This window comes from Sapajus apella, unplaced genomic scaffold (assembly GCF_009761245.1).
Source record: "Sapajus apella isolate SASKATOON/1434 unplaced genomic scaffold, GSC_monkey_1.0 scaffold43, whole genome shotgun sequence".
NCBI classification, from domain to species: domain Eukaryota; kingdom Metazoa; phylum Chordata; class Mammalia; order Primates; family Cebidae; genus Sapajus; species Sapajus apella.
Genome location: NW_022436983.1, coordinates 18,685,219 through 18,711,562, shown reverse-complemented (window position 1 = coordinate 18,711,562; position 26,344 = coordinate 18,685,219). Strand labels below are relative to the sequence as shown.

General features: G+C 51.5%; 1 protein-coding gene and 1 long non-coding RNA gene across 2 annotated transcripts in view; one reads left to right on the top strand and one right to left on the bottom strand.

Moving 5' to 3' along the window:
• MAN1C1 (mannosidase alpha class 1C member 1) overlaps window positions 1-26,344 on the bottom strand; it is a 174,507-nt gene that overhangs the window by 21,585 nt on the left and 126,578 nt on the right. Inside the window, exons 3-6 of the mRNA XM_032300879.1 lie at window positions 18,707-18,822; window positions 16,186-16,266; window positions 8,374-8,468; window positions 3,076-3,193 (exon numbers count right to left, since the gene is read on the bottom strand). Coding sequence (XP_032156770.1) covers window positions 3,076-3,193; window positions 8,374-8,468; window positions 16,186-16,266; window positions 18,707-18,822 — 410 coding nt within the window. The remainder of the gene's footprint in view (window positions 1-3,075; window positions 3,194-8,373; window positions 8,469-16,185; window positions 16,267-18,706; window positions 18,823-26,344) is intronic.
• On the top strand, window positions 5,147-24,153 carry LOC116566489. The gene is made up of 3 exons (XR_004275885.1): window positions 5,147-5,232; window positions 6,465-6,469; window positions 24,142-24,153. It is a non-coding gene; the product is annotated as an uncharacterized LOC116566489 (long non-coding RNA).

Here is a 26,344-nt window from a genome sequence, read left to right as displayed (position 1 = left end):
AAAAAAAAAAACCAAAAAAAAAAAAAAAAAAAAAAAAAAAAAAAACCACACACGCACACACAAAGAAAGAAAAATGTGGTATACACAATGAGATATAATTCAACCTTAAAAAAGAAAGAAAGCCTGTCACTTGCATCATGTATGACCCCAGAGGACACTTGTTAAGTGAAACAGGCCAGGGCAGAAAGACAAACACTTGGTTATCTCACTCATATGTGGAATGTAATAAAGCTAAACTGATAGAAGTAGACAGAATGGTGGTTACCAAGGGTTGGGGTGATGCTGATTGAAGGATGTAACATTTCAGTCAGGAGGAATAAGCTCAAGAGCTCTATTGTATAAGACATGATGACGGTAGTTCGTAACAATGTAATGTATTCTTGAAAACTGGTTAGTGCTAAGTGTTGCTAATTAAGTATTCAGAATACTTAAATATTCTGGCCATTTAAAAACAGTAAGTATATAAGGTAATCAAAAAATGTCAACTATTAGCAGTTTCAAATGTCCCAGTCTAGTAATATGTTATTTTATTTGATACCCTGGAATCATTTCAGGTGAGAGGCTTGGGCTTCTGAATAACCCCATGCCCTAATAGGCATTTAAGGGTTTTAATGAAAATAATTACAAAAAGCAATAACAACTGTTAACCTTTTTCAGTTCCTTTGAGTCAGATCCATTATATACATTATCTCCAACCCTCATCACGGACCAGGTATTATCTCAGTATAACAGATAAGAAACCTGAATCTCAGAGAGGTTTGGTGACTTGCTGATGGCCACCTGGTCCTTAAGAGGCAGAGCCAGGACATGAATGAGGTCTGTCTGACAACACAAACCATACATATTCCTGCCCTACACAGGGCCGCGCTGGGCCAATACAGATCAGGGCAGTCACCATGGAGCAGAGGCTGCCCCAGCTGGAGCAGAAAGAGGCTGGGTTTGCAACCTTTGGGGCTATGAAGGTGAGAAGTGGAACTCAGGAGGGCTTTATCCACAGTGCCTGCTCTCCGACACTGGTTAAATCCGACTCAGCACATCCTATCCAGCCCAAGACCCCTTGGGAGAGAAAGGCCCTTGGGAACACACTGTCTCATGTTGGTAGTTATGTGTGTACAGCGCCAGGAGTGCGTGAGAGCCACCTTTCTGCAGTCAGACCTTCCTTTCCAGAAGACAGCACTTGGCTGTGCCACATCAGATTTCATAACCATTTATGTTAATGAAGTCCATTACGGGGACAGGAATGTGCGTGTACCTGAGTTACTCTTGACTGTCCTGGTGGTGAGCAGTGAAGCAGGCTAAATGAGCTCCCCCAGAGGGTGTGGGCACTTCTAGAATTTGGGCTAATTTGTTGACTGCCAATAATTGCCTCTGTGGGAGGCATGACTGGGGGATGAAAATAGCCAGAGTATGTAAATGTACAGAGAGACAGAGAGAGACGGATGGACGCTGGTGCAAAAGCCTGCAGCCTGCTCTACCAATCTGATCTGGAAGCAGACAGCAAGTCCTGGGCTTGAATCACGGCTTTATCACTGACCAGCTGGAAGGCCCAGGGCAAGTAACTTAACCTTTCTGAGTCTTAGTTTCCTCCTCTGTAAATATGGGGACACCAGGAAGACCCACCTCATAGGGCTGTTGGGAGGATTAGAGCTATTATAATGTGCCCAGAACATAGTGGGGGCTCAGGCAGGGGTAGCTATTACTCCAGAATAACCAGAGACTGGAGTGAGCTCCCTGGCCCACTCCATTCGGAGCTGGTCAGAACCTTCCTAGAGGAGTCTAACTTACGAGCAATGGAAACAGAGAGGCTGGGGGATGGAACTTGAAGGTGGGAAAGCATCTGAAAATAAGAGCTACCAGGAAGTGAGGTTAAACTCACTCCACGAGCTTTCGGGAGTTTCAGGGAGGCAGACTCCCTCTCAGTGTAAGGAAAGCACTTTTGAAGGAAGGGCTGCCAGGTGGATGGACTTTTTAAGGGTGGCAGTGAGCTCCTTCTCAGAGAAAGTAGACAAGAAGAGGCTGAACAGCTTTTCTTGAGCTTCTTAAGGACACTCAGGTGGACTTCTACATTGAGTAAGTAGTGGTCCCAAACCATGCATCAAAAAGCACATGAATGCGTATTAAAAATGCAGATGCCTCCTCCTGGAGCGAAGCCCAGAAATGTGTTTCTTCACAGCCATGGGGTAGTGATGGGACTCTATCATTTCCCAGCTTCCATCAGGGAGCCATGGGGTAGTGGTGGGAATCTGTCATCTCCCAGCTCCCATACTGCTCTGAGAGGCAGGCATTGTAGGGGGAAGACAAGGCTTTGGGAGTGAGGCACCTCTACAAAGTTCTCCTCGGAGAGCTCTGGAGGATGGGCAGGGCCTTCCATCCCCCCAGGTAGCCCTCAGGGAGGGATGGTAGCTGCTGGGGCCCGTGTGCCATCTGAGGGCAGTGTGAGCACTTCCCTTCTTTGGATTTAAGGTGAGACCTACAGCAACACTTCCAGGTAGTGGGGACTGTCCAAGGCCAGGTATGGGCAGCTGTCAGGGCTGATGGGTTCTCCCAGCTCCCACTGTGGGCCTGAACAGCAGGAATGAACAATCGCCGCCTCTGCCATGGCAGGGTATTGCCATGATAGCCTGCTGACGGCACGAGCTGAACAGGCACAGGGAAGAAGCAGGCAGGTCTCACACGGAAAAGCTAAATGTCTCTGGAAAAGGGACTTTTGTACCAGGTGGCTAATTCCTGCCAATGCAAAGTGGTGCCTAGATTTCAGTTGCACTTTCTCCAGATTTCACATATAGGTGGCTGCCACTGAGCTGACACAGACCAGTGAGCACCTTTTCTCTGGCAGAATCGTGTCTCTCCCTTTCCCTCTGTAGAATCCTATTGACTCTGCTCGCTCGCCATTCCTGCCACCTGGTGTTAGGGTATAGGTAGCTACTATTTGCTATCTTAGCACGGCCCTCCTGCTGATCCATGAGGGGGGACCTACTCAACTCTGAAAACCCTGTGGCAGCTGCACACTCACCCCTCTGCTCCACAGGAGGAAGAGTGGGAGCTGTTTGGGAGGGAGTCGGGGGGGAGACTTGCCTTTTCAGCGAAGACCTGGTTGCCAGAGAGCTCGGTGAGGTGTAAAAATTCCAAGTGCAGGGATCCAAACTCCGCCAGGATGCTGCTGCTGCCGGCCGTGGCCCAACCCCAGCTCCCGCTGAAAAGACAGAAGCAGCCCCTATCAGCCCCCGCTGGCCAGGCTGGCTCCTCTGCTGAGAGTAACAGCAGCTGCTCGGTGGGAGCACCTACTATGTGCCAGGCACAGAATCAGGAGCTTTCGCTGCACAATTTCAGTGAATCCTCCCTGGACCCATGTCCTGATGAGGACACTGAGATAGTGACTCGTTGAAGGCCATTTGAATCCAGGGCTGACTGACTTGGAATAATCTTTGTTTCCATCATGAAGCAGCCCCTGTAAGACTTGGGAACTTGCGACCTGGTAAAGAGTTATGCTGAATTTACAGATGATGTGGATAATGCGGTCGGGGCCACAGATACCCCACAGACCACCCTGTTGCTGTCCTCTGGCTGAAAGCACTAGATGGCTCACAACCATTGATGGCTCTGCATGGGGAGGATCAACAGTGCTATGCAAACAGGACCGATGAAAAGCAGGGACCCCGCCTCACCCATCCCCTCTCCCAGCACACTGTCAATGCTGCCCAAGGACACGCAATGGCCCCGAACTGGAATTTCACGGAAGCTACATGGGATAGGCAGGCAGCTCTGGTGTGACCACACACCTGAAGCTGTGTACTTTCAAAGACAAGGAATGCAGAGGCAGAATCCTGGTTACTCCTCACAGCTGCCCCTTTGGCAAATGAGGTAAACAAGGCACAGGACAGTGATGTCCCCTGCCTGAGATCACACAGTAATTCGAAGAGCTGAAACCCAGAGCTGGCTCTGATGCCACAGCCTATGCTAACTGCTGTGCAGCTTGCTTCTCTTCTGATCGTAGGATAGGGAACAGGACATTGCCTTTCCAGAGTGTTCACTTAAAGTCTCCCTTAGCATCTGGAGCCAGAAGGTGCAGGTTCAAGTGGTGCTCAGCTGGAGACCTTGGGCAAACCACTTAATCCTTGGGTGCATCCGAAAGACATGGCGAAAGTGATGCCTCCATCTCCTAGGTCCAAGCCTCCTCCTTCCTGGGCTTTTGTGAGGATAAAGAGGAAAAGAGGACACAGAATGGGGGTGGTTCTGGGCAAGCTGCTCCCCCCGCTGTGTCTCAGTTTCCTCATAGGCATCATGATTATCTTTCCTGTGGGACGTTTAGGACAACCAGAGGCACAGGGTCTCTGTAGGAAGGGTGTGGTGGACAGACGGGGGACAGAGAATGGTGGACTGATCTTGCACCTGGTAAGACTCCGGGGTGCAGTTAGTGTGGAGCAGCCTGAGGGGCTGGCTCTGCCAGGGGCGCCTCTGCTTCCTTGCTGGTGGTTGCATTGGCCTCCCAGGAACTGGCCCCTAACTCCCTTTATCTCCATGGACAGGACTTAGGAAGGCAGGTGCGGGGGTGTGGAGGTCACTGTGTGCCACTAGAGGGGTACTGCTTTTCCTGGGGTAGGGCTGGGGCTCCCCTAATGCTGCTGTTCTCTCTAAACTGCATTCTTGGGGCTGGATGTGGTTTCTGGGAAGGTAAGGACACTTACCAGCCTCCCCGCTTCAGGGAGCAGATGGAGGACTTGGGTTTTGAGTCTATGGGGTCATAGTGACCTCAACACATATAGAGACAGCCACCTGCTTTATTCTGTCTCTACTTTCTTGGTTATTTACCTGGCTTGGGGCAGGGGACAGCAGGCAGGGATGGGTTCCACAGAAGGGAAACTTGGCTCCTGATCTGAATAAACAAAACAACTTCCATTTATTGAGCCACTATGGTGTGCCAGGGACAGGGACAAGCTGTTCACATCATGACTTCATTGAAAGCCTGTAAGGTAAAGCATCATTCATACCCCTATGCAAAGGGGGAAACTGAGGCTCACACAGGAAGTGAAGTGTTCGAGGTCAGAGGCAGAAGATGAGGGAGACAGGATTCAAACAGATCTGCTGAGCCCCCCACTGTAAGACAGCCCCGCACCCACCCAGAGGGAAAGAAGCAGTTGCCATCCTGCCCCCTAACCCTGTCCATCTTCCCCCAAGGCTAACTGAGACTTCTCTCTCCAGCTTGTGGTCTCAGTGAGTCTCAGAGAGCTTCCTGTACTCTCAGGGAAGTTTAAGGTAGGAAAAAGCCACCAGCCCTCCAGCTGTCTTTTGTTCTCATTTTCCCTGACAGGGGCCTCTCCTTCCTTCCTCCCGAGTGGGCTTCCTGTGGTGGAGATGCCCTGCCAGACAAGTGAGCTGGCCTGGGCAGAGTTGGGCAGGTAGCTGGGCGCCTTTCCTCTCCTGCCCAGCTTCCAATGCTGGCTTCTCCAGGTCCCAGCAAGGTGACCTTGGGCGGGTGGGTTAACTTCCCTAGACCTCAGTTTTCTCATCCCTTAAGTGACAGCACCCACACCGGATAGAGTTATTGTGAGGTATAAATTATCCATGTAAGTATTGATATTTTTATCATTATGAGGTTATACACATGTAAATTGTTATTGTTACTAAGTTTCTAATCTGTACCAGGTGGTTCTGGTGGTTATTTTACCTTTACAACCAACTTCGGAGGTAGATACCAGTATCTTTATTTCATGGAATGAGGGTGAGGCCACACAGGAAATGGTAGAACTGAATCCAATTCTAAATACTCGGGGTTTTGTGACCCCGAGTCAGAGCACAGGAGGTCCTCTGCTCAGCCCTGTGAGCCAACGGGCCAGCGGGAAGCTCTGCCCTCCTCTCCCAGTCTTTCAAGTGCAAGTGGGCCCCTAGCCTGTGTTCTCTCCCCTGGCAGGAGGGGCTGCTCCACAAGGCCCCTCCCCACCCTGCCTGTAGCTTCTAAGCAGGTACACTCATGAGTATGGTGTAATCGTCAACTTTGGAGGCAGACGGACCTAGATTCTTTTTTTTTCTTTTTTGAGATGGAGTCTCTCTATTGCCCAGGCTGGAGTGCAATAGCACGATCTTGGCTCACTGCAACCTCCGCCTCCCAGGTTCAAGCAATTCTCCTGCCTCAGCCTCCTGAGTAGCTGGGACTATAGGTGCACGCCACCACGCCCAGCTAATTTTTGTATTTTTAGTAGAGATGGGGTTTCACCATGCTGGTCAGGATGGTCTTGATCTCCTGACCTTGTGATCCACCTGCCTCAGCTTCTCAAGTGCTGGGTTTACAGGAGTGAACCACCATGCCCAGCGACCAGACTTGGATTCTAGTTAAGTATGCTCTGCTGCTGTGTGATCTCAGTTACCTAACCTCTCTGAGCCTCAGTTTCTTTACTGGTAACATAGAGTCCCTGTGGTTGCTGTGAGGTTGAAAGGACAATCCATGTCACGTGCTCACCAGACATTAGCAATAGTGAAGATGTGTCTATCTGCGTGTGGTGGGAGCATGCACGTGTAAACAAATATTCATGTGTGAATGCGTGTGCCTGTGTATAGATGCGAGCATGTCTGTGACAAAGACCAGCTTGTGTATCTAGGTCTTTAAGATCTGTAAGGGTGGCAGGAGAGTGTTTGTGTGTGCGTGAGTGAGCACCAGTGAAAGAGATGGCTCGGCTGTAGAGGTCCTTGCATGGGCCTCTGTCACTCTCCCAGAGAGTCCAGTGTCCCTGAAGGTTCCGGGTCAGGCTGGCGTGTGCAGACACCAGGGAGGAGGTGCAGCTCACACCTGGGAACAGCCTCCCCTCAGGATCCTTCCCACCCTGATGTGTGGGGCAGGGCTGGTTACCTCCTCTCCTGCAGGGCCCATGTTCTCACCCCTCCTGTCGGGGCTGCCCACAGCGAGCCCTGCTGGGTGCAACAACGGTAGCCCAGCTCCTGCCAGGAGGCCCCCTTCAAAGAGCAAACTCAGTGCACATGGGCCCATACAGCCCTGCCAATCTCCGAGGCAGGCATTTTTAGCAACAGACTCTCTTACCAAGAACGAGAAGGGGGATATTGCCAGGAAATATGCATGAACGTACATGCGCACATGGCACCGAGAACACGCAAACAGCCTAAAAGCAAACCACTTCCTTAATCAGAAATCTCAGGATTCGTGTCAGATCAGGTCCCTGCTCTGAGAGACCCAGGGAAGGGCTGGGCACAGAAGAGGAAGCAGATGCCCCTAGCAAGGTCCTCCCCCAGACCCAGGGAGGGGGAGCCAGAGGACAGTGTGTTTGTGTCTGGGCTTCATGACAGCTCTCTCTCCAGGATCAGTGCTTACGGAAGAGGAATCTGAGCAGAGATCCAAGAGTCCAGCTCTGAGGAGTCAACGCTGGCATCGAGATGGGGATTTCTCCAGCCCCCAAGGGCTCCCCATCCCTGGCCTATGGTGAGATTCCAATGAGATCGAACCCTGGGAATTCTTCTCGACCACAGGGAGGACAGTTGATGAAGATGCTGAACATGCCAAGTCCTCTTTTTGCAAGACCAGAGAAGGGTGGTGAAGCCCTTGAGGCTGACATAAAGGGTGCGACCTCCCCAGGACAGTGATTGGAGCCACAGGTCCTCCAACTAGAGCCTAGGGTTCCCGCCTCCCCTCCCGGACAGCTGGCTGAAACTTCTGTTGGGTTGAGGCCTGAGATGAGAAATCACTTCAGGACAGGAAGTCTGGTGCAGTGGGAACATCACAGCCTTCCCAGGGTTGGGGTTGTTGGAGGACTGCAAGGATGGCCCAGAGAGCTGCTGGGCGCCCAGGGATGTGGCTTCTACTAAGTAGCTCTATGCAGCACAGGGACCGTGGCTAGGGCTCCCTTGAGAGCGAGGCTCCTGTCCGGGAGGACTGGGGTTCTGAGATCTCCTAGCAGCTTTGGGGACCGCCTCACTGGGGGAGGCGAAGGGTATGATGTGCCTGCTGGCTCCTGAACCCCAGTGGGGGAAGGAGAGTGTTTGGTGCCTTTGTGGAGGGCTCTCAAGTCAAGACAGTGCTGTGGGATGTCCACAGGGGAACTGCCCCGCCCACCCCAGGAGGCTCAGGCCTATGTGACCTAAACCCTGAGACCTAGGTTTGGCAACAAACGTCTGTCCAGGAAAGTCGCTGGCACTTTCACCATGCCACCGAGTCACTGTAGCTCCCACGGCAGCTATGATCCTCTCCCTGTGCCTCAGTTTCTACATCCTAAAAGAATGGGTTTGACAGAGGTGGTCCCAGGGGCCCCCCACTCCTGCTTGTCCGCCCACTGCCCCTGGAGCGTTCTCACCAGCCCCACCCAGAAAAGACACACGAATGGCGGGCATGGTTGCAGCAAAGTCCCGGTGGGGAACAAGATGGCGCCCTACCTTTTGAAGCTCACCACGCCCTTTGGGATTCCCGTTGGGGTGTTGAACGCCGGCAGGAGCTTCTCTCCCAACCTGATGGCCTTTATTCGGAACACCTGTAAAGGAGGGGTCAAACGGCTTGCAACTCCAGGCTGGGCAAGGCAAGGTCAGGCCCCAGAACTGCTGCAGGCAGGATGAACCCCCCAGGGCTGCAGGCCTAGAGTGGGAGGCGTTGCTGCAGTCCACCAGCCGGGCCCCTCCAGCTGCTGGCCATGTGGACTTCAGCAGGGTACTTCTGAGCCTCAGCTTTTGTCCATAAAATAAGGATACTATTGGCCTTCCTTTTTTTTTGTTTGAGACAGTCTTGCTCTGTCGCCAGGCTGGAGTGCAGTGGCGCAATCTCAGCTCACTGCAACCTCTGCCTCCCATGTTCAAGCAATTCCCCTTCCTCATCCTCCTGAGTAGCTGGGACTACAGGCACATACCAGCAGTTCTGGCTACATTTTTGTATTTTAGTAGATATGGGTTTTTACCATGTTGGTCAGGATGGTCTCAATCTCCTGACCTCGTGATCTGCCCGTCTTGGCCTCCCAAAGTGCTGGGATTACAGGCGTAAGCCACTGAGCCTGACCTAATACTGGCCTTCTTAGAGAGTTGTTGGGAGAAATGAAAATTAGATAATTGTGGCAAAGCATCTACCACAGTGTCAGGACTCTGGTGGCAAAGGGTGGATGCTGATTTTTGAGATAGGGTGGCCACTGGGAAGATGAGGGAGAAAGCAGTGAGGTGGGATGGGGGCACCTCCAAATCCAGATGAAGACCTGGCAGAGATGGGCTGGTCTCCAAAGGTCAGTACCTGCCCACATCCCAGAACTATGATACCATAGGCAGAGGGTGTGGGAGTGGGTGGTGCCATTCAGACAGACTGTCAAGGGCACTGGACTGGGAGCCAAGATCACCCTCAGGTTCCAGAGACCACTCCCTCCTGGGCAGCAATTTCCCTCTCCTGTGTAAGAGCAGTGGACAGACCTGTTTCGCTTTTACATCCTGATCCTGCCCACCGTGCCCATTTCACACACAGGGAATGAAGGGAGGGGCTGAATGGAACCACCTTCATTCCTCAATGACCCACAAGACAGCAAGGGAACTCCAGGGTGGTCCTAGGTCTCACGGCCCCAGCCTAAGGTTCTGACTCCCTCAAACTGTTCTTCTGACATGCCTGATTAATTCAAAAGGACCTGTGACCTTCTGACCCAGCCGTTTCCTGCCTGGGAATTTATTCCGAGGAAATAAATAATCGAGAATGTTGTAAAGACTTATTTATTCCAGCACTGTTTAGAATAGTGAACAAAACTGGAAGTATTCTAAATATCAAATGATAGGAAAGTGGTTAGATAACAGCTCCATGAAACAAAATACCACACAGCTCCTGAAATGATGGTGTAGGCCGGGCAGAGTGGCTCACACCTGTGATCCCAACACTTTGGGAGCTGAAGCGGGCAGATAACCTGAGGTCAGGAGTTCAAGACCAGTCTGGCCAACATGGCAAAACCCTGTCTCTACTAAAAATACAAAAATCAGCTGGTCGTGGTGGCCTGTGCCTGTAGTCCCAGCTACTCGGGAGGCTGAGGTAGGGGAACTGCTCAAACCCGGGAAGCAGAGGTTGCAGTGAGCCAAGATCGTGACACTGCACTCCAGCCTGGGCGACAGTGAGACTCTGTCTCAAAAAAATAAAATAAAATAAAACAAAACGATGCTGTAGAAGAATATTAACAGCAAAGAAAGGGTTTATAATCTGTTAAGAGAAATACATTTCAAAACATTGTAATTCAACTTTGGTAAAGATTCTATGGACATGAAAGAAAGGAAGGACATACCACAAAATATGAATATGGTATTTTAGGGGGGTTAAGCTTATGGATCACTTTTATTTTCTTTTGGCTCATCTCTATTTCCTGTGTGATTTTTATAATAAAAGAACTCCCACAACAAACGTTATTTATTTTTAAAAGATGAGACACAAGCCCCTAGGAAAACACTCAGAGTGGGGAACACATGGGCCTTTTCACTTCTGGAGCTTGAAGGGGCCCTGGTTTGCTGACCTCCTGTGGTCCTTGCGAAACAAAGCCTTCTTGAGTCCTGCCCCCACTCCCCAACAGTTAAATTGCTGAGGCAGCTGTGTAGGGAATGCAGTGGAAGGGGAATTTCAGGACACTTTAAACCAGGAGGTGGACTTGAGGTCTCTGGGGCGGGGGTCTTCTTCCCAAGGGAGGGAGGGCCTGTGCTGGGGGCTGGCAGCGATGACGGGTCAATGTCCAGTGCCAGACAGAGGGACCCAGAAGTGGGCACAGGGCCCAGCCCCATCAGATCCCTTGGGGAGCTGCTCTAGGATTCAGATTCCAAAGCCCAGAACGACAGATCTGCTCTCTGGGGGATTCCAGTACACAGCCAGGCTTAGTAATGACAAAGGGCTCTCAAGCCCTTGGTCGCACTGAGGCTCCTACATCTTCATTTGCCCCAGGGAGGCTGTCCAAGGTGGACAAACAAACCCACCAGAACCAGAGCCCAGATGCTGAGGCTCCAGGCAGCTGTCTGGCTGTCCTCGGCCCTGGGGACGCTGAGCTAACACTTCTTAGACGCTCCTCTCTTCCAGCCAACCACGTCCTCTCCTCTGAAGGCCTGCTGCTGGCTGGCACCGCAGGTCTCAGCTGTCCTCGGAAGCATGCTGGGTGAGTGTGTTCAGACAGGAGTGCCAGGTGTCTCACGTGCCTGATCTCAGCCCTTGCAACAGCCTGTGGGGAAGGCACTAATCCACTTTGATAAAACTAAGTCTCAGAGGAACAACTTGCTTAAGGTTGTGGAGCTGTTAAGGGGCTCTTTTCCAGGACACCAAGCTGTCTCTCCAACATAGAGATACAGCCTAGGGGCCACGGTTCCAGAAGAAAGGTGAGAGAAACCAGCAGGGAGTACATTCTATGGGGTGGGAAGGGCACGGGGCTGGGAGGCAGTGCCCGGGTGCGGATCCTCCCACGTCACAGCGGTGTGGCCTGGTGCGCCCCGCACGCTCACCGCACCTTGGTTTCCTCATCCGCACAACACCATGGTGGCACATGCCCCAGCTGCTGCAGGGGTCTTTGTGGAAATCAAATGAGAGGATGTACAGAAATGAATGTGCTTTATAAACTGTGAAGTGCCGTGCCAACGTCGTGTGAGTTATTCTCATGGGCACTGAGTCTCGGAGGACTGGGCTCCCCAGCAGGGGTCTTCCCCTGAAGCTGCATCTTAAGCAAAAAAAGGCCTCAGCCTAGGAAAAGTATGGGGTCTCCTTCACCCTTCATTCCATAAACATTTGTGGAAAGTTTTTCTGGGTTCTTTTTTTTTTTTTTTTTTTTTTGAGATGGGAGTCTCATTCTGTCACCAGGCTGGAGTGCAGTGGTGTGATCTCTGCTCACTGCAACTTCCACCTCCTGGGTTCAAGTGACTCTCCTGCCTCAGTCTCCCGAGTAGCTGGGACTACAGACACATGCCACCACGCCCGGCTAATTTTTGTATTTCTAGTAATGATGGGGTTTCACCATGTCAGCCAGGATGGTCTCAATATCTTGACCTTGTGATCCACCTGCCTTGGCCTCCCAAAGTGCTGGGATTATAGGCATGCGCCACAGCACTCGGCCCGTGGGAAACTTTAAGAATGGAAAGACCCACTCAACAGGCACCCACTGTGTGTGAGCTAAGGGAAGACAGAGGCCTCAGTCTGGTGTGGCTGAGCCCTGGTGACAAGCAGTGACTCCGGGCCAGGCTGTGACTCAGGCCCATAATGCAAAGGCCCAACACAGCCCTCAGAGACTGTGCAATCCTGAGCTAGTCACTTCTTCTAAGTCTCAGTTTCCTCTTCTGCAAATCAGTGATCACATGCACCTGATGGGGCCATCTGAGGCTCCAGTGAGAACGCACACTGTGGGTAATACCCCCCATGGGCACCGAGGAAGGAGAACTGTGCAGACCCTAGGCACAATTGGTACCTGAAGTATAACTCACTGCTTACTTACATCTAGTCTATATATATAATCATACTTAGCCCCATATAATCTTTCTATATAATCGTATAATTTACTGCTTACTATATCTAGCCTATATATATAATCATACTTAGTTCTATATAATCTTTCTATATAATCATATAGGTATTGTAGTCGGAGCTGTACTGACACATTTAGTGCTGATTTATAAAATCCTTCTCTATAACCATATAGTTGTTTGTAGTAGGAGGAATGCCTAGAGCAGTCACAGAACAGAAGCAGTACATGGGAAAACAGCCAGACCAGGACAAGAACCAAAGACCCAGGCGGTGTCATCCCTGCCCGAAAGGGCATATGCTGTATGGCAGGCTTGGAGCAAGAGCCTCTCCTTCTGATAAAGGAGTTGTAGTACCTTGCATCCAGTTCCTGTGGAAAATAGGCCTCAGGCCTGAGATCCTGGAAATAACCAAGAGAGAAGAACCCCTCTGGTGTGACCAGTCACGGCGGCTGTACACCCTGTCAGTCTTTTCTCACTTCTGTGCTAGCTCAAATCATCCTCCCATAAATATCTTAAGAGCACAAGTCTGCCAGCTCCCACTGCATTGGCTTCCAGTATCCTTCTATTAGAAATCCTCTGAAATCTCCAGCTCCCAGATAAGAATTGTTGTGCACGACACCTGTTGCACACAGCCCACCTCCTTGCCTCGGTGACCTAATGGAGGTGGACCCCTTTTCTGTACATGGCCCCCTACTGTGCACGGCCCACCCCTCTGCCCAGGTGACATAATGGGGTGGCCTCCTCGCTTGTGACTCCTGTGATTATGTATGCCCTATTACTAAGCCTATAGATGATGACCTCACTTACGACCCTGCCCCCTGCTTATACCTAAATATAGATGCTTCTGGGCATTTGGGGCCCCCGCTGATCTCCGCTCATAGGTGGCGTGGCCCCCCAAGTCCAGATGCTCTTCACCAGTTCTTCAGTGTCCTGTCTCTTTACTTCTTGGGTTCTGTATCTCAGCACAGCATAAGGGACACCCCACTACCCTGTGGGACCCAACAGCCCTACAGCACACGAGGCACACAGCGTGGCATCTGGCTCAGGGAGGTGCTCTGGGGACAGATCAGGAAGGTATGGCCAGAGGGCAGGGGCTGCACTGACAGATGCAGAAGGCTGTCTGCCCACCCAGGGATTCTGGCCACGTTGGCCTCTCCCTGAGCCTTTTGAGCTGTTTCTCAAGTCACAGATGCTCCTGTCCGCACCCTACTATCTGGTCTAGGTTCTGGAAAGCTGGGTTGCTGGTCCCTTTTAGGAAGTTAAGTCTGCAAAGCAAGTTCTCAGAACCACAGATGCCCTTGAAGAAGGAAGGGAGGAAGGAAAGAAAGATGCAGGGAAGAGGGAAAGAAGGAATGATGAATGGAAGAAAGAAAGGATGAAAGAAAAGATGGATGGATGAATGGAAGGAAAATGGATGGAAGGAGAAAAGAACAGAAGAAAAGCTGGATGGAAGGAGATGGAAGGAGGATGGAAGAAAAGATGAATAAAAGAAAAAATGAAAGGAAAGACAGATGGAAGGAAGACAGAAGGAAAGATAAATAGAAGGAAGGATGGAAGGAAAAATGAATGAAAGGAAGGAAAAACAAAAGACGAGACAAAAGGAAAAATGGATGGAAGGAAGAAAAGATGAACGGAAGGAAGGAAGGATGGAAGGAAAGATGGATGGAAGGAAGGAAGGAAAGATGGATAGAAGGAGAGGCCGATGGAAAGGGGGCAAGGACGGGAGGAAAGATGGACAGAAGGATGGAAGAATGAAAGGAAAGACGGATGGAAGGAAGGACAGAAGAAAAGATGGGTGGAAGGACAGAAGGAAAGACGGACAGAAGAGAGGAAAGATGGATGGAAGAGAGGGAAGGAAGAGAGAAGCAATGTGTCTGAGCAGCCACCAACTCTTTCCTGAACTACTCACCCCCAAAACACCCTGAGAGCGCAGAGTTGTGTCCTCCCCTCCTCCTTCCTGCAGGCCATCTCCACTGACCACGACCAAGCTGGGAGGCTGGGCACATGCCCTGAAGAATGCGGATGCTTTTTCTGTCATTTCCCTATCCTGGAGTTTTCAAATGAAATTCAGGCTCTGGGTGGCTCAAAGCCGAGGGCTTCCATCTACAATTATTTGGGGACAAATTGGTACAAGTGCTAATCTCTGCTGAGGAGATTATATTCTTTTTTTTTTTTTTTTTTGAGACGGAGTTTCGCTCTTGTTACCCAGGCTGGAGTGCAATGGCGCGATCTCGGCTCACCGCAACCTCCGCCTCCTGGGTTCAGGCAATTCTCCTGCCTCAGCCTCCCGAGTAGCTGGGATTACAGGCACGCACCACCATGCCCAGCTAATTTTTTGTATTTTTAGTAGAGGCGGGGTTTCACCATGTTGACCAGGATGGTCTCGATCTCTTGACCTCATGATCCACCCGCCTCGGCCTCCCAAAGTGCTGGGATTACAGGCTTGAGCCACCGCGCCCGGCCTAGGAGATTATATTCTATGGAGAGAGGCCTGGAGCAACTGGACAGATAAGGCGCCTGCCTGTTGCCTCGAAACCCTTGACTTCAGCCCCTGTCACCTTCACAGATGAAGGGAAGCAGAAATGACTTTCCAGGCAGCCGCAGTGGAGGTGAAGAGGGATTATTCTGTGGCTGGCCTGCCTCACTTCCAGGGCTCCTGGGGTGGCCAGGGGCAGGCATCATTATTTGTCTCTGGGTGGTCAGAGCAGGGGGGGCGTTCAGCCTCACGGCAGCCCCTCTGAATCATGGAGAACAGAACTGACTAATGACTGATGTTTTGGGGACTCGGCCAACCTCGCCACCAGATTATCTGGGCTATGCTTTTACTGGAGCTCAGGAGGAGGGATGAAGAAGCTTCCTATTTCTATAGAGCTCTGTGGTTTTCAAAATTCTCTCGCAGGAGGGAGAATATGGGCTTTGGAGTCATCAGCCCTGGGGCACCACCCTTTCCTACCATGTCCTAAGAGCTCTTTGAGCGAAGGGGTATCAGAACCATCCGTGCTGGGGAAGGAGGCGAGGCCCAGGGTGGGAGAAGGCCATGAGTAGGTTAGGGTGGTGTGGAGTGAGGGCCACGTGTCCTGACCGTACCGGCTCTGCCTCCCTGCCGCGTGCCCTTCCCGGCCCTCCTTGTGGAAGCCAACACAGCTCACCTGGGGGCCAGGCCTGGCACTGGCAGCATTCAGCAGTGGCACCCCACCTCACCTGCTGCCCCTGTGAGACCTGGAGCAGGTATCTGGCTGGTGGTTGGCCCAGGATGGGAGGGCAAGGGGTGGCTGTGGAGGACAAGGCCTGGGGGTCTTGGCTTTATCAGTCCTGAGAACCATCACCTGTGAAAACCAACCCAGGTGTCTGCTGGCTGCTGTGGATAATGTGTGGACCCAGCTGCTGCTCTCAGAGAACGTGCAAGCACCTGTGGAAGCCAGCTGGGCTCACCTGGACAGCAGAATGGAAGGATCAGAGAGTGAAGGAGGAAGAGCCATTCACCTTTGCTGCTGCTGCTGCTGCTTTGTGATAGTCAGCCCTGGGGGACCGTCAGGGGCGGTACCAATATGCCCAAGATAAGCAATGACTGATCAAGCAGGGTGGGAGGGATGGTCTGGGGGAAAACAGGCCCTCAGGGGCAGACATCGTGGCTCCAAGCCAATCCCTGCTTCCTTAAGTCTCTTTTCCCATGGGTGGCATGAGGGGGTAGGACCGGAAGTTCTCCAAAGCCCTTTCCAGCCTGGACAATCCAGGGGTCGTGAAGGGCCAACCCACCTCTTCTCCTGTCAGGTAGAAGGCTGAGAGGAGTCCCCCGATGTAGCGGATATTCACCTCAAACAAGGACGCTTCTCCACTCTGCAGGACAGAAAGGAGGGGGACAGTGGGGACACCCATAAGACACAGACCCTTGAGACATTTCACCCTGGCCACCGATATCCCTCCCATACCTGTGCCCAGCTCTGGGGGCCAAGCAAGGTGGTGGTGGTTCTTGTAACCAAAGTGGAGAGGAATGAGCACCTGCCTGGCAGAGCTCCTGCAGTTTCCAGCATTCCAAATAAATGCTGGGCTTGGCTTCCTTCCCCAGCCCTTGCCAAGGCGACAGCAACAAAGTGATGCCTGGCTGGGCTCCAAGGAGCGCCAGAACCTGCATGGAGAGCTGCTGGCTGGAGCTTAGGTTGAGGGGAGGCAAATCCCACTCTGACCAGGCTACTTCCCCCTCCTGGGGGAGACCCCAAGGCTTAGCAGGAAGACAGCGAGGTCCTTCCCTGGTTCTCTGAGGCGGCTGTGGGGGCAGACAGGGAAAGGCTGGGGCTAAGAAGGAGGAGTCAGACAGCTGCATATTCAGCAAGCAGCAGCTTCTTGGGCCCTCAGCTCAGAGCGCGCAGGACATGCCCACACTTGCCTTAATCATTTCTATTTTCTTTCCTAAGTTGGGACTACAAATCAAGGGTGCAGGAGCATCACACCAGGACCAGATCTGGGGTAGATCCCACCTGAGCCACTGACCTGGCTTTGGCACCTCAGGAATGTCGTGCAGCCTTTCCCTGCCCCATTTCTTCAGCTGCAGAAGGGGGCTGCCAACCCCTCCCATGAAGGGTGGACAAGGGACACAGGGGTGCTGCAGGGAGAGGCTTGCCCACAGCTGGACATGCCTGGTGTCACCCTCTTTGCCCCAGAGGGTTCCCCCAGCATCCCCCCAGCATGCTTCACACACCACCGTCTTCATTACTGAGAACGGCAGTGCTCATCTGTTAACCCGGGGGAACTCTTCCACCCACAGAGCACCGGCAAAACCACTCCCTTTCAGCCTCCCAGGGCTTGGTGAGGTCGGTGTGGCAAGGGTCATCATTCCCATTTTTCAGATGAGAAAGTCAAGGTTCAAGGTCGAGTGACCCCACCTCGCTTTCTTCCAGGGACATCTCCTCACCTGCCCCACCTGCCTGAGTGTCCCCCAGCTCTTAGGGCACTGCAGGTGCCTGCCTGAGCCCGTTCTGTATCTCAAAGAGCCACTGTCTACACAGGGGACAAGGCGGGCCTATGGAGACACTCCTTCCTTCTCCTTCCTCTGTCTTTCTCCAACCCAAAGGAGACTAATGGGAGGATTCTCAGCTTCTCTGGCCTCACACAAGCAACCAGAAGTGTCAACAAGCCTCAAAATAATCTTAATAATGACAACGGTGACATCACTTTACATCAGCATCAGACTTCACAGTGTTATAACATGTGGTCACAATCCTCCACTGTATTTAATCCTCATGATAAGCCTATGAATTAGGCATTATTAATATTGTTGCTGTGGTCACCATTCTCATTGTAGAGTTGAGAGACCTAAGGCTCAGGGAGGGTAAATGACTTTTCCAAGAGCTTCAGGGCAGCCAGGAATCCAGAGGCCTCTGTCTCCAGGGAAGCTTCCCTAAAGTGTTGCATTCCTAGGCTCTCCCAGACTGTCTCTCCACCCTGCTCTGTGCTGGCAAACTCTCTCAAGGGCGCAGGGACATCACTGCTACCAGGAGCTCCAGGAGCCGGCCCCAGACTCATCTGCAGCAGGAACTGGCAGTCCTGGAGCTGCATGGAGCCTGGTGTGCACTTGGATGTGGCCCCTCCCCTCACCTGCTATCTCCACTGCTCACTCCCCAAGTCCATGTAAATAGCATCTCTCCTTGGGGAGCTTACCTCTGGGATGCATGCATTGCTTTAGTCTGGGCTGAGAGATCAACAAGATGGTGTCTGGTGTTTAAGGCTTTTGTGCCATCCAGACACATGACCATCCCCTCTGCAAGGCCCTGGTCCCCGACCAGGTGAGCCTGCAAGGCTGGAGACCAAGAGGTTCCAGGCCTGGTCACACGCCTGCAAAGGGACCCACTCCATGCCCACCCCACCCAGCCCTCTCAATAGGTCAGTGCAGGGGGCGCTGAAGGCTAGAGCAGCTCTGAGCAGATGAACTACTTCCCCTGCCACAAAGCCATTCCCCACTAGCTGCTGCTGCTTTGTGTGATAGATTCAGCCCTGGGGTGCCATCCGGGGTGGGAGCAATGACTGACCTTGCAGGGAGGGGACGGATGGTCGTAGCTGTGTCCCCTCCCCAGGGAAGATGCTAGGCTGGGGAGGATGTCCCCACCTCGAGGCTGTCTAAGGGAGGGACTCGGCACAGAGTGCAGGACAGCCCTGGCTCTGAGGCTGCTGGGCTGTGCAGCCTTGGGTAAGACCCTCAACATCTCTGGGTCTCAGAGATGATGGAGGGAAGCTGGCTGTTGGGCCTCTTCTTGCCCCCACACCCCGAGGGCCTCTGACTCACCACGTTCAGGTGGAAGCTCTCTTCTACCCAGGCCTTGGCCTCCTGGAACTCCTCCTTCAGCTCCATGAGGTAGAGGGTGTCAAGGGAGTCGATGACTGTCGCCCCGCTGAGGCCTCCTGCAGGCACAGAGCACTGAGGGTGTGACCAGGGCCATCCTTCTCTTTTCCACAACTGGACAATCCATCATTCCCAGGGCCCCTCTGATGCCAGTACAGGCTTGGCCACAAAGGCTGGCCTCGGGCACCATCTGGGGGACTCCAGTGCCACCACTGAAGGCGAGGCCGAGACCCAGAGTACCTCCATGGGCTGCCTCCTCCTCAGGGCAGCAAACAGTGGCCAGAGAGACGGAGTGCCCAGGCTGAGTCACTTCCCATACCTCAGTCCACTCTTCTGTTGGTCAGCAGGTCAACTATCAGTGCCAGTCAGGCACCCGCTTTTCTCTGCTTTGACATACAAAAATCTTTTTTTTTTCTTTTTTTTCTGAGACAAGGTCTCACTTTGTCGCCAGTCTGGAGTGCAATGGTGCGATCTTGGCTCACTGCAGCCTCCACCTCCCAGGTTCAAGCGATTCTCCCACCTCAGCCTCCCGAGTAGCTATGACCACAGGTGCCCACCACCACACACAGCTAATTTTCGTATTTTTAGTAGAGATGGGGTTTTGCCATGTTTGCCAGGCTGGTCTCGAACTCCTGGCCTCAAGTGATCTACCTGCCTTGGCCTCCCAAGGTGCTGGATTATAGACGTGAGCCTGCACACCCAGCCTGGCATGCAAAAAATCTTTTTATTTTGGAGACAGAGTCTCATTTGGTTGCCCAGACTGGAGTGTAATGGCGATATCTCGGCTCACTGCAACCTTCACCTCCTGGGTTCAAGCGATTCTTGTGACTCAGTCTCCCAAGTAGCTAGGATTACAGATGCATGCCACCACAACCAGCTAATTTTTGTATGTTTCGTAGAGACAGGGTTTCACCATGTTGGCCAAGGCTGTTCTCGAATTCCTGGCCTCAAGTGATCCACCTACTTTGGCCTCCCAAACTGCTGGAATTACAGACGTAAGCCACCATACCTGACCCCAAAATCTTAACTGTACCAATCGTCTGTCTCTTCAAGGTTAGTTGTAGCTAATGAAGGTGAACTGCAGCTCAAATATAAAATAGGATCCATGCAGCCATCCAACAGGTGAGGTAGGCCTGTGCCTATCTACCTGGGGAGACGTCCATGGGGTCTGCTTTTTTTTTTTTTTTAAGTAGGTTGCAGAGAAGCACAAAAACATAGTATAATTCTTATTGTACATCAAAGTGTAAGTGTACAGTCTGGTTGGAATCACCCAGTGACTACCTCTGAGTGCTAAGATTACAGGTGCTTTTTAATTTCTTTAGTCCATGGGTTATTTTTTATAACCAGAAACTATTTCTATTACCAAAAAAAGAGGAAAGTTTGGGCAAAGAAACTAAACAAATGCATAAATGAAAAAGTTGTGGCCATTCTCATTCTAGTGCATGAATGAGCTACGAGGCCTGTCCCCCACCACTGGGCATCAGGCTCCTGTCCCGGGAGTAAAGGCTAAGATTAATGCAAAATGATGGTTTTCCAGCCCATGACCCAGACAGGAGAGTAATGAGGAAGACAGCCTCTGGCACAACCAGAGCCTTTTGCACTCAGTGCAGAAAACTGTGGAGGAGGAGTGGGGGGCAGAAAGAGACATGCCTGGTGCCATCTGGAGGGCTTCCTGAAGGAGGCGGCTGACTCCCATCAACTCCCTACAACTACAGAGTCATTGCAGGCAGCAGCAGCTTCCCTTAGGGACCAGAAAGCAACCCTAAGAAGAGTAATTGTTGCCTCAGTGTCCTCCCTGCAGAGGCGGAAAATATTGAATCACAGGCTCCACATTCCCCAGTGGGAAACTCTGAAGCCTGTTGAGTCTGCAGCGTGTGCTTTGTGGCACCTCCCAAATTCAGAGTTGTCTCTTAACTCCTCAATGAGTGCTTCCTAACTGCTCACTTGTGGTGAATGAATGTGGAGAATCCTTCTGAAAGTCACACACTTAACCACCTCTCTAGGCTGAGCAAGGTCTGAAAAAGGATACAGCCTGGAAAAGAATGGAAGTGAGAAGGAAGATGAGGCTGGAGGTCGAAAATCTATTACCAGAAGGAGGGCTTGTCAGGGAGGGAGGAGAGGGCTGAATGGACCCAGCCATGCACCTTGGGATGGGCTGGAGGTCGAAGAATCTATTATCAGAAGGGAGAGTTTGCCAAGGAGGAAGCAGAGGGCTGGAGGGACCCAGCCCTGCGTCCTGGGAGGGGCTGGAGGTCGAAGAATCTATTACCAGAGGGGAGTTTGCCAAGGAGGGAGGAGAAGGCTGGAGGGACCCAGCACTGTGTCCTGGGATGGGCTGGAGGTCGGAGAATCTATTACCAGAGAGGAGTTCACCAAGGAGGGAGGAGAAGGCTGGAGGGACCCGGCACTGTGTCCTGGGATGGCTTCCCAGTTTGGGCTGAAGTTAATTTCCAGAATGTCAGCCCCTCCCACGCTTAAGGAGTGGTAGGAAAACACATCCCAAAGCCAAAACAGACTTGATCCTTTGCCGGTTCATCCCAGCTGCTTCTCCTGTAGGTGGCAGGACTGAACAGAGTTCCTGGCCCATATCCACCGTCTCGAGGGGCTCACGCAGGGAGGCACTGAGGAGGCCAGGTGGACTGAGCAAGGCAGGTGGGGCCTAGAACAGAGGGTGCAGGCCTGGTGTCCACGCTCCTGGCTCTACAGCTCGGGCCCCTTCCTGTTATATCACAGGACCTCAAGCCAGACATTTGAAGGGGCTGGAGGAAAGAGGATCCTGCTGCCCCTACCCCTTCATTGTCATAGATGAGGACCTCAGAGAGGGGAAGGGACACACTCAAGATTGGACCAAGGGAGGACTGGCCCAGCCCCAGGCCAAGTGGAATGTGTTTTCCATGGCATCGGCATCACAGGGCCTCTCAATTACCTGTGAAAACAATTGCAGATCTGATTGCTAACCCCGCACCCACTCTGATGAGTTACGGATTCAAGAGAGGCCCAGGTTGTATGTTCTTCAAGGCCAGGGAGAGGCAGCCCGCAGTATCTGATTTCTGAATACTGCCCTGGGCTCCCTGGTGTTTTCACCCCATGTGCCCTTCTTCTTCTAGATCAGGCCGGGAGGGCAGCCAGGGCTCCTCGTGACCAGCTCTGCCCCGTGACGTCTCTGGGGACGCTCTATGCGGCCAGCTGAGAAAGCAGCTTGCTAAGAGATTTGTTGGCAAGCTCCTGCCCCTGCTCTCAGGCTCCTGAATCCTTCTCTTGGCTGGCCTCCTACCCCTGATCCCACCTGGTACATGGCTGAGCTGCAGTCCAGCAAGACACTTACTGGAAGGCCTTTCATTCCAGGCCAGAGGTTACCCAGCGGTCAGGCTGGGCAGGAGAGAAGGCCTTATCCTGAATTCAACCTTATTTGCACCTGCAACCACCTTGAGGCAGCTCCCCAGGAGGAAAGACACACTCCTTGTTCAGTAAACAGACCATGGCTTATATACAAAGAGCCAGCTTGGATGCTTCCCTAGGGCTGCGGCTGGGGCAGGTTCCATGTTGGTCCACTTTCCTGTTCCAGTTCTGAACCCATGGGGTTCACCCCTTCCTGCCAGTGCAGGAGGCAGTGAGGTGTCTTAGAAATAACACAGGCCCAGGATTCAGCAGCCCCACGTTCAAATCCCACTATGGGCCAGCGATGCATCTGCTTTAAGCATCCAAGTTCTCATCTGTAAAATACTGGACCAGGGCACTGGGGAGCCATTGCAGGTCATTGCGCCAGGATAAATACATCACACACACACCTGGCCTAGATACACCTGATAAATACATCCTCTATGTTTGGCACAGACTAAGTGCTTGATAAATCTGTTCGATGTTATTTCTGGGGTCCCTTAGTTCACCTTGAAATAGTGGCCTGGCCAGGGAGTGAGTAAGAGCAATGAGGTGGGGGAGACCCTCTTGGTCCTTTCCTTTGGGAGGGTTTGGACCTTGGCTACTGAATAAAGCCTTTGCAAGGCAACCTCACACACAGCTAAGAGGCTGGCTTTGGTGTCAGGGAGATGCATGTTCAAATCCTGGTCCCTTACAGCCTAGCTGTGTACCAGGGCAAACCATTCTACCTCTTTGTGCCTCATTTCCCTCATCTGCAAAATGGGGTGACACTAGGACTGACCTCACAAGGCTCCTGGGCAGGTTAAATGGGGTAAGTTGATGGACAGGGGCTGGCATGATACTGAGTACATGTGGCCCTCCTTCCCCTCACTGGCACTGGGCAGCCCCTCCACAAAAATCTTCTTGGGTGAGGCCTTGGGGTACAGCTGCATTCCTGGCCCTTTCCCTCACCCTGCAGGGCAATGTGGGAGTGACACTGCAGCTTGCAACTTAAAGGAAAACTGCCTTGTAGGTCCCACCTGTATCTGCTGCTGAGGCCATCACTACCTGATGTGGTTGTGTAGTTGCCTCCAAAAGGGTCCTCTTGCCTCCAAGACCCCTTCCCTTTACCTCTTATTCACCCTAAAATCAGATCCAACTTGGGTCTCTCCCCCAGCTCAGGAACCTCCAATGGCTCACCAGTACCCACGCAGGAAGGGGTGCAAATTCCTGCTTCTATACCTTTGCACATGGTCTTCTCTGCCAAGAAAGCTTCTCTGTGCATCTTGGCATGCTCAACACCGACACATTCTTCAAGGTCTGTCTCCCAGGGGCAGCCTGACCAGGTTCCACTAGCTAACCTCTTCTTGCCTGGAGAGTGCCCACAGCACTTTCTTGGGCCTCTGTCTTGGACACTCACCACTACCTCCCTGCACTGGGGCCCTAACTAGACTGTGAGCCCCTTGAGGTCAAGGGTCCCCACTGCCTCTCTCATGCCCCTCCCCACCGACCTTCCAGCCTTGTCTCCAAGCATCCCAAATGTGCCCCTTGCCATTCCCTGCAGCCTCTTCACGCACCGCCACTTTCATGTCTCCTACAAACTCTTCCAGGAACTGCCTTGCCCCATTCCGCCTTCTCCTGTGGAAATCTAGGGCCCACCTCCAATGGCTCATTGCTCACAAAGCCATGCATGTGGTCTCACCCTCCTCTCATGTCCAGCGTAGAGCCCTTCCTCTCTGAGAGGTCTTCCCCAACCCCCCATCCCATGTCCACATTCTGGGCCCCTACACTGTGCACCTCCACCTCCCCCATCCTCATCTCATGCTAAAAGAATCATGCGTTTCCCTGTTGCTGTCACTTCATAATAGTGGGGACTGCAGTCTGCAACTGTGTCCTCCCCACAGTGGGACGGCGGGAGGGCAGGAGCCAGGCTGGTCTCCCAGTGTCATGAATCCTGGCTCCTCGCTGGATCTTGGCCATCAGGCTGCCATTCTTCCTCTTGCTTCTCCTTCTGCCCTGAGATCGATTCTTCCCAGTCTCCTGTGCTGGTTTCTCCCCATCTCCTCACCTCTAAACCCTGGGGTGCCCTGAGGCTTTGCCTTTGGCCTTCCTCTCCATCCTCCCTTATTCTCTTAGTGATTTCAAATCTTAAAATCCATCTGCTGAGGCTGGGCATGGTGGCTCACGCCTGTAATCCCTGCACTTTGGGAGGCTGAGGCGGGTGGATCACGAGGGTCAGGAGATTGAGACCATCCTGGTCAACATGGTGAAACCCCATCTCTGGAAAAAAAAAACAAAAAAAAAACGTCCGGAGAGAGATCCTAGATGGCTGATCACTAGCAGCTTGGGATTGTAGCTCCCAGTGAAAGCGCAGAGAACGAGAGGACGCCACACTTTCAGATGAATTTTTGTTGCTCACGTACCAGGAGATTTCCAGTGGAGGAGCCCCACAGGTCGCCAGCATGACTCTTGTGGCTGGCGAGGCGGTTTTGCCACCGCCTTGGTGCAGTGGTTCTTGGTGCAGAGTCAGAAAAGCACCAACAATCTTAACGCCACTATTTTGGCCGGTGCAGTGGGTTGCTCAGATTGTAGCACCGGGAATCAACAAGTTGGATGTCCACTCAGAAACCCAACTATAAAGATGGTAATTATAAAGACCACAGATGGATAAATCTATAATGAAGGGAAGAAACCAGCCTAAAAAGGCTGAGAATACCCAAAATCAGAATGCCTCTCCCTCTACAGGGGATCACAGTTCCTCATCAGCAACAGAACAAGGCCTGATGGAGAACAAGTGTGTTCCATTAACAGAAGCGGGCTTCAAAAGGTGGATGATAAGAAACTTCTGGGAATTAAAAGAACTTGTTCTAACCCAATGCAAAGAAACTAAGAACTTTGAAAAAAAGTTTGACGAAATGTTAACAAGAATACACAATTTAGAGAGGAATATAAGTGAATTAATGGAGTTGAAAAACACAACACGAGGGCTTCACGAAGTATGCACAAGTTTTAACAGCCGAATTGATCAAGCAGAAGAAAAGATATCAGAGGTTGAAGACCAACTTAATGAAATAAAACGAGAAGACAAGATTAGAGAAAAAAGGATAAAAAGGAACAAGCAAAGTCTCCAAGAAATATGGGACTGTGTGAAAAGACCTAATCTATGTTTGATAGGTGTACCTGAATATGACGAAGAGACTCAGTCCAAGCTGGAAAATACGCTTCAGGATATTATTCAGGAAAACTTTCCCAACTTAGCAAGGCAGGACAATATTCAGCTCCAGGTAATACAGAGAACACCACAAAAATATTCCTCAAGAAGACCAACCTCAAGGCACATAATCACCAGATTCACCACGGTTGAAATGAAAGAGAAAATACTGAGGGCAGCCAGAGAGAAAGGTCAGGTTACCCATAAAGGGAAGCCTATCAGACTCACAGCAGATCTCTCAGCAGAAACCCTACAAGCCAGAAGAGAGTGGGGGCCAATATTCAACATCCTTAAAGAAAAGAACTTTCGACCCAGAATTTTACATCCAGCAAAACTAAGCTTCGTAAGCGAAGGAAAAATAAAATCTTTTGTGAACAAGCAAGCACTCAGAGATTTCATCACCACCAGGCCTGCTTTACAAGAGCTTCTGAAAGAACCACTACAAATAGAAAGGAACAACCAGTATCAGCCTTTCTAAAAAATACCAAAAAATAAAGAACATCAACATAATTAAGAACTTGCATCAACTAATGGGCAAAACAGCCAGCTAACATTAAATGGTAATATCAAACTCACATATATTATTATTAATTCTAAATTTAAATCGACTAAATCCCCCAATCCAAAGACACAGACAGGCAAAAAAAGCCAAGACCCATTGGTATGCTACATCCAGACCCATCTCACATGCAAGGATACACAAAGACTCAAAACAAAGAGATGGAGAAAGATTTACCAACCAAATGGAGAGCAAAAATAAATAAATAAATAGAAAGCAGGATTTGCGATTTTTGCTGATAAAATAGACTTTAAAGCAAGAAAGATCAAAAGAAGCAAAGAAGGATATTACATAATGATAACAGGATCAATGTAACAAGAAGAGCTAAAGATCCTATATACGCACCCAATACAGGAATACCCAGGTATATAAGACTTATAAAGAGACTTAGGCTCCCACACAATAATAGTGGGAGACTTCAACATCAATATTAGACTGATCAATGAGATGGAAA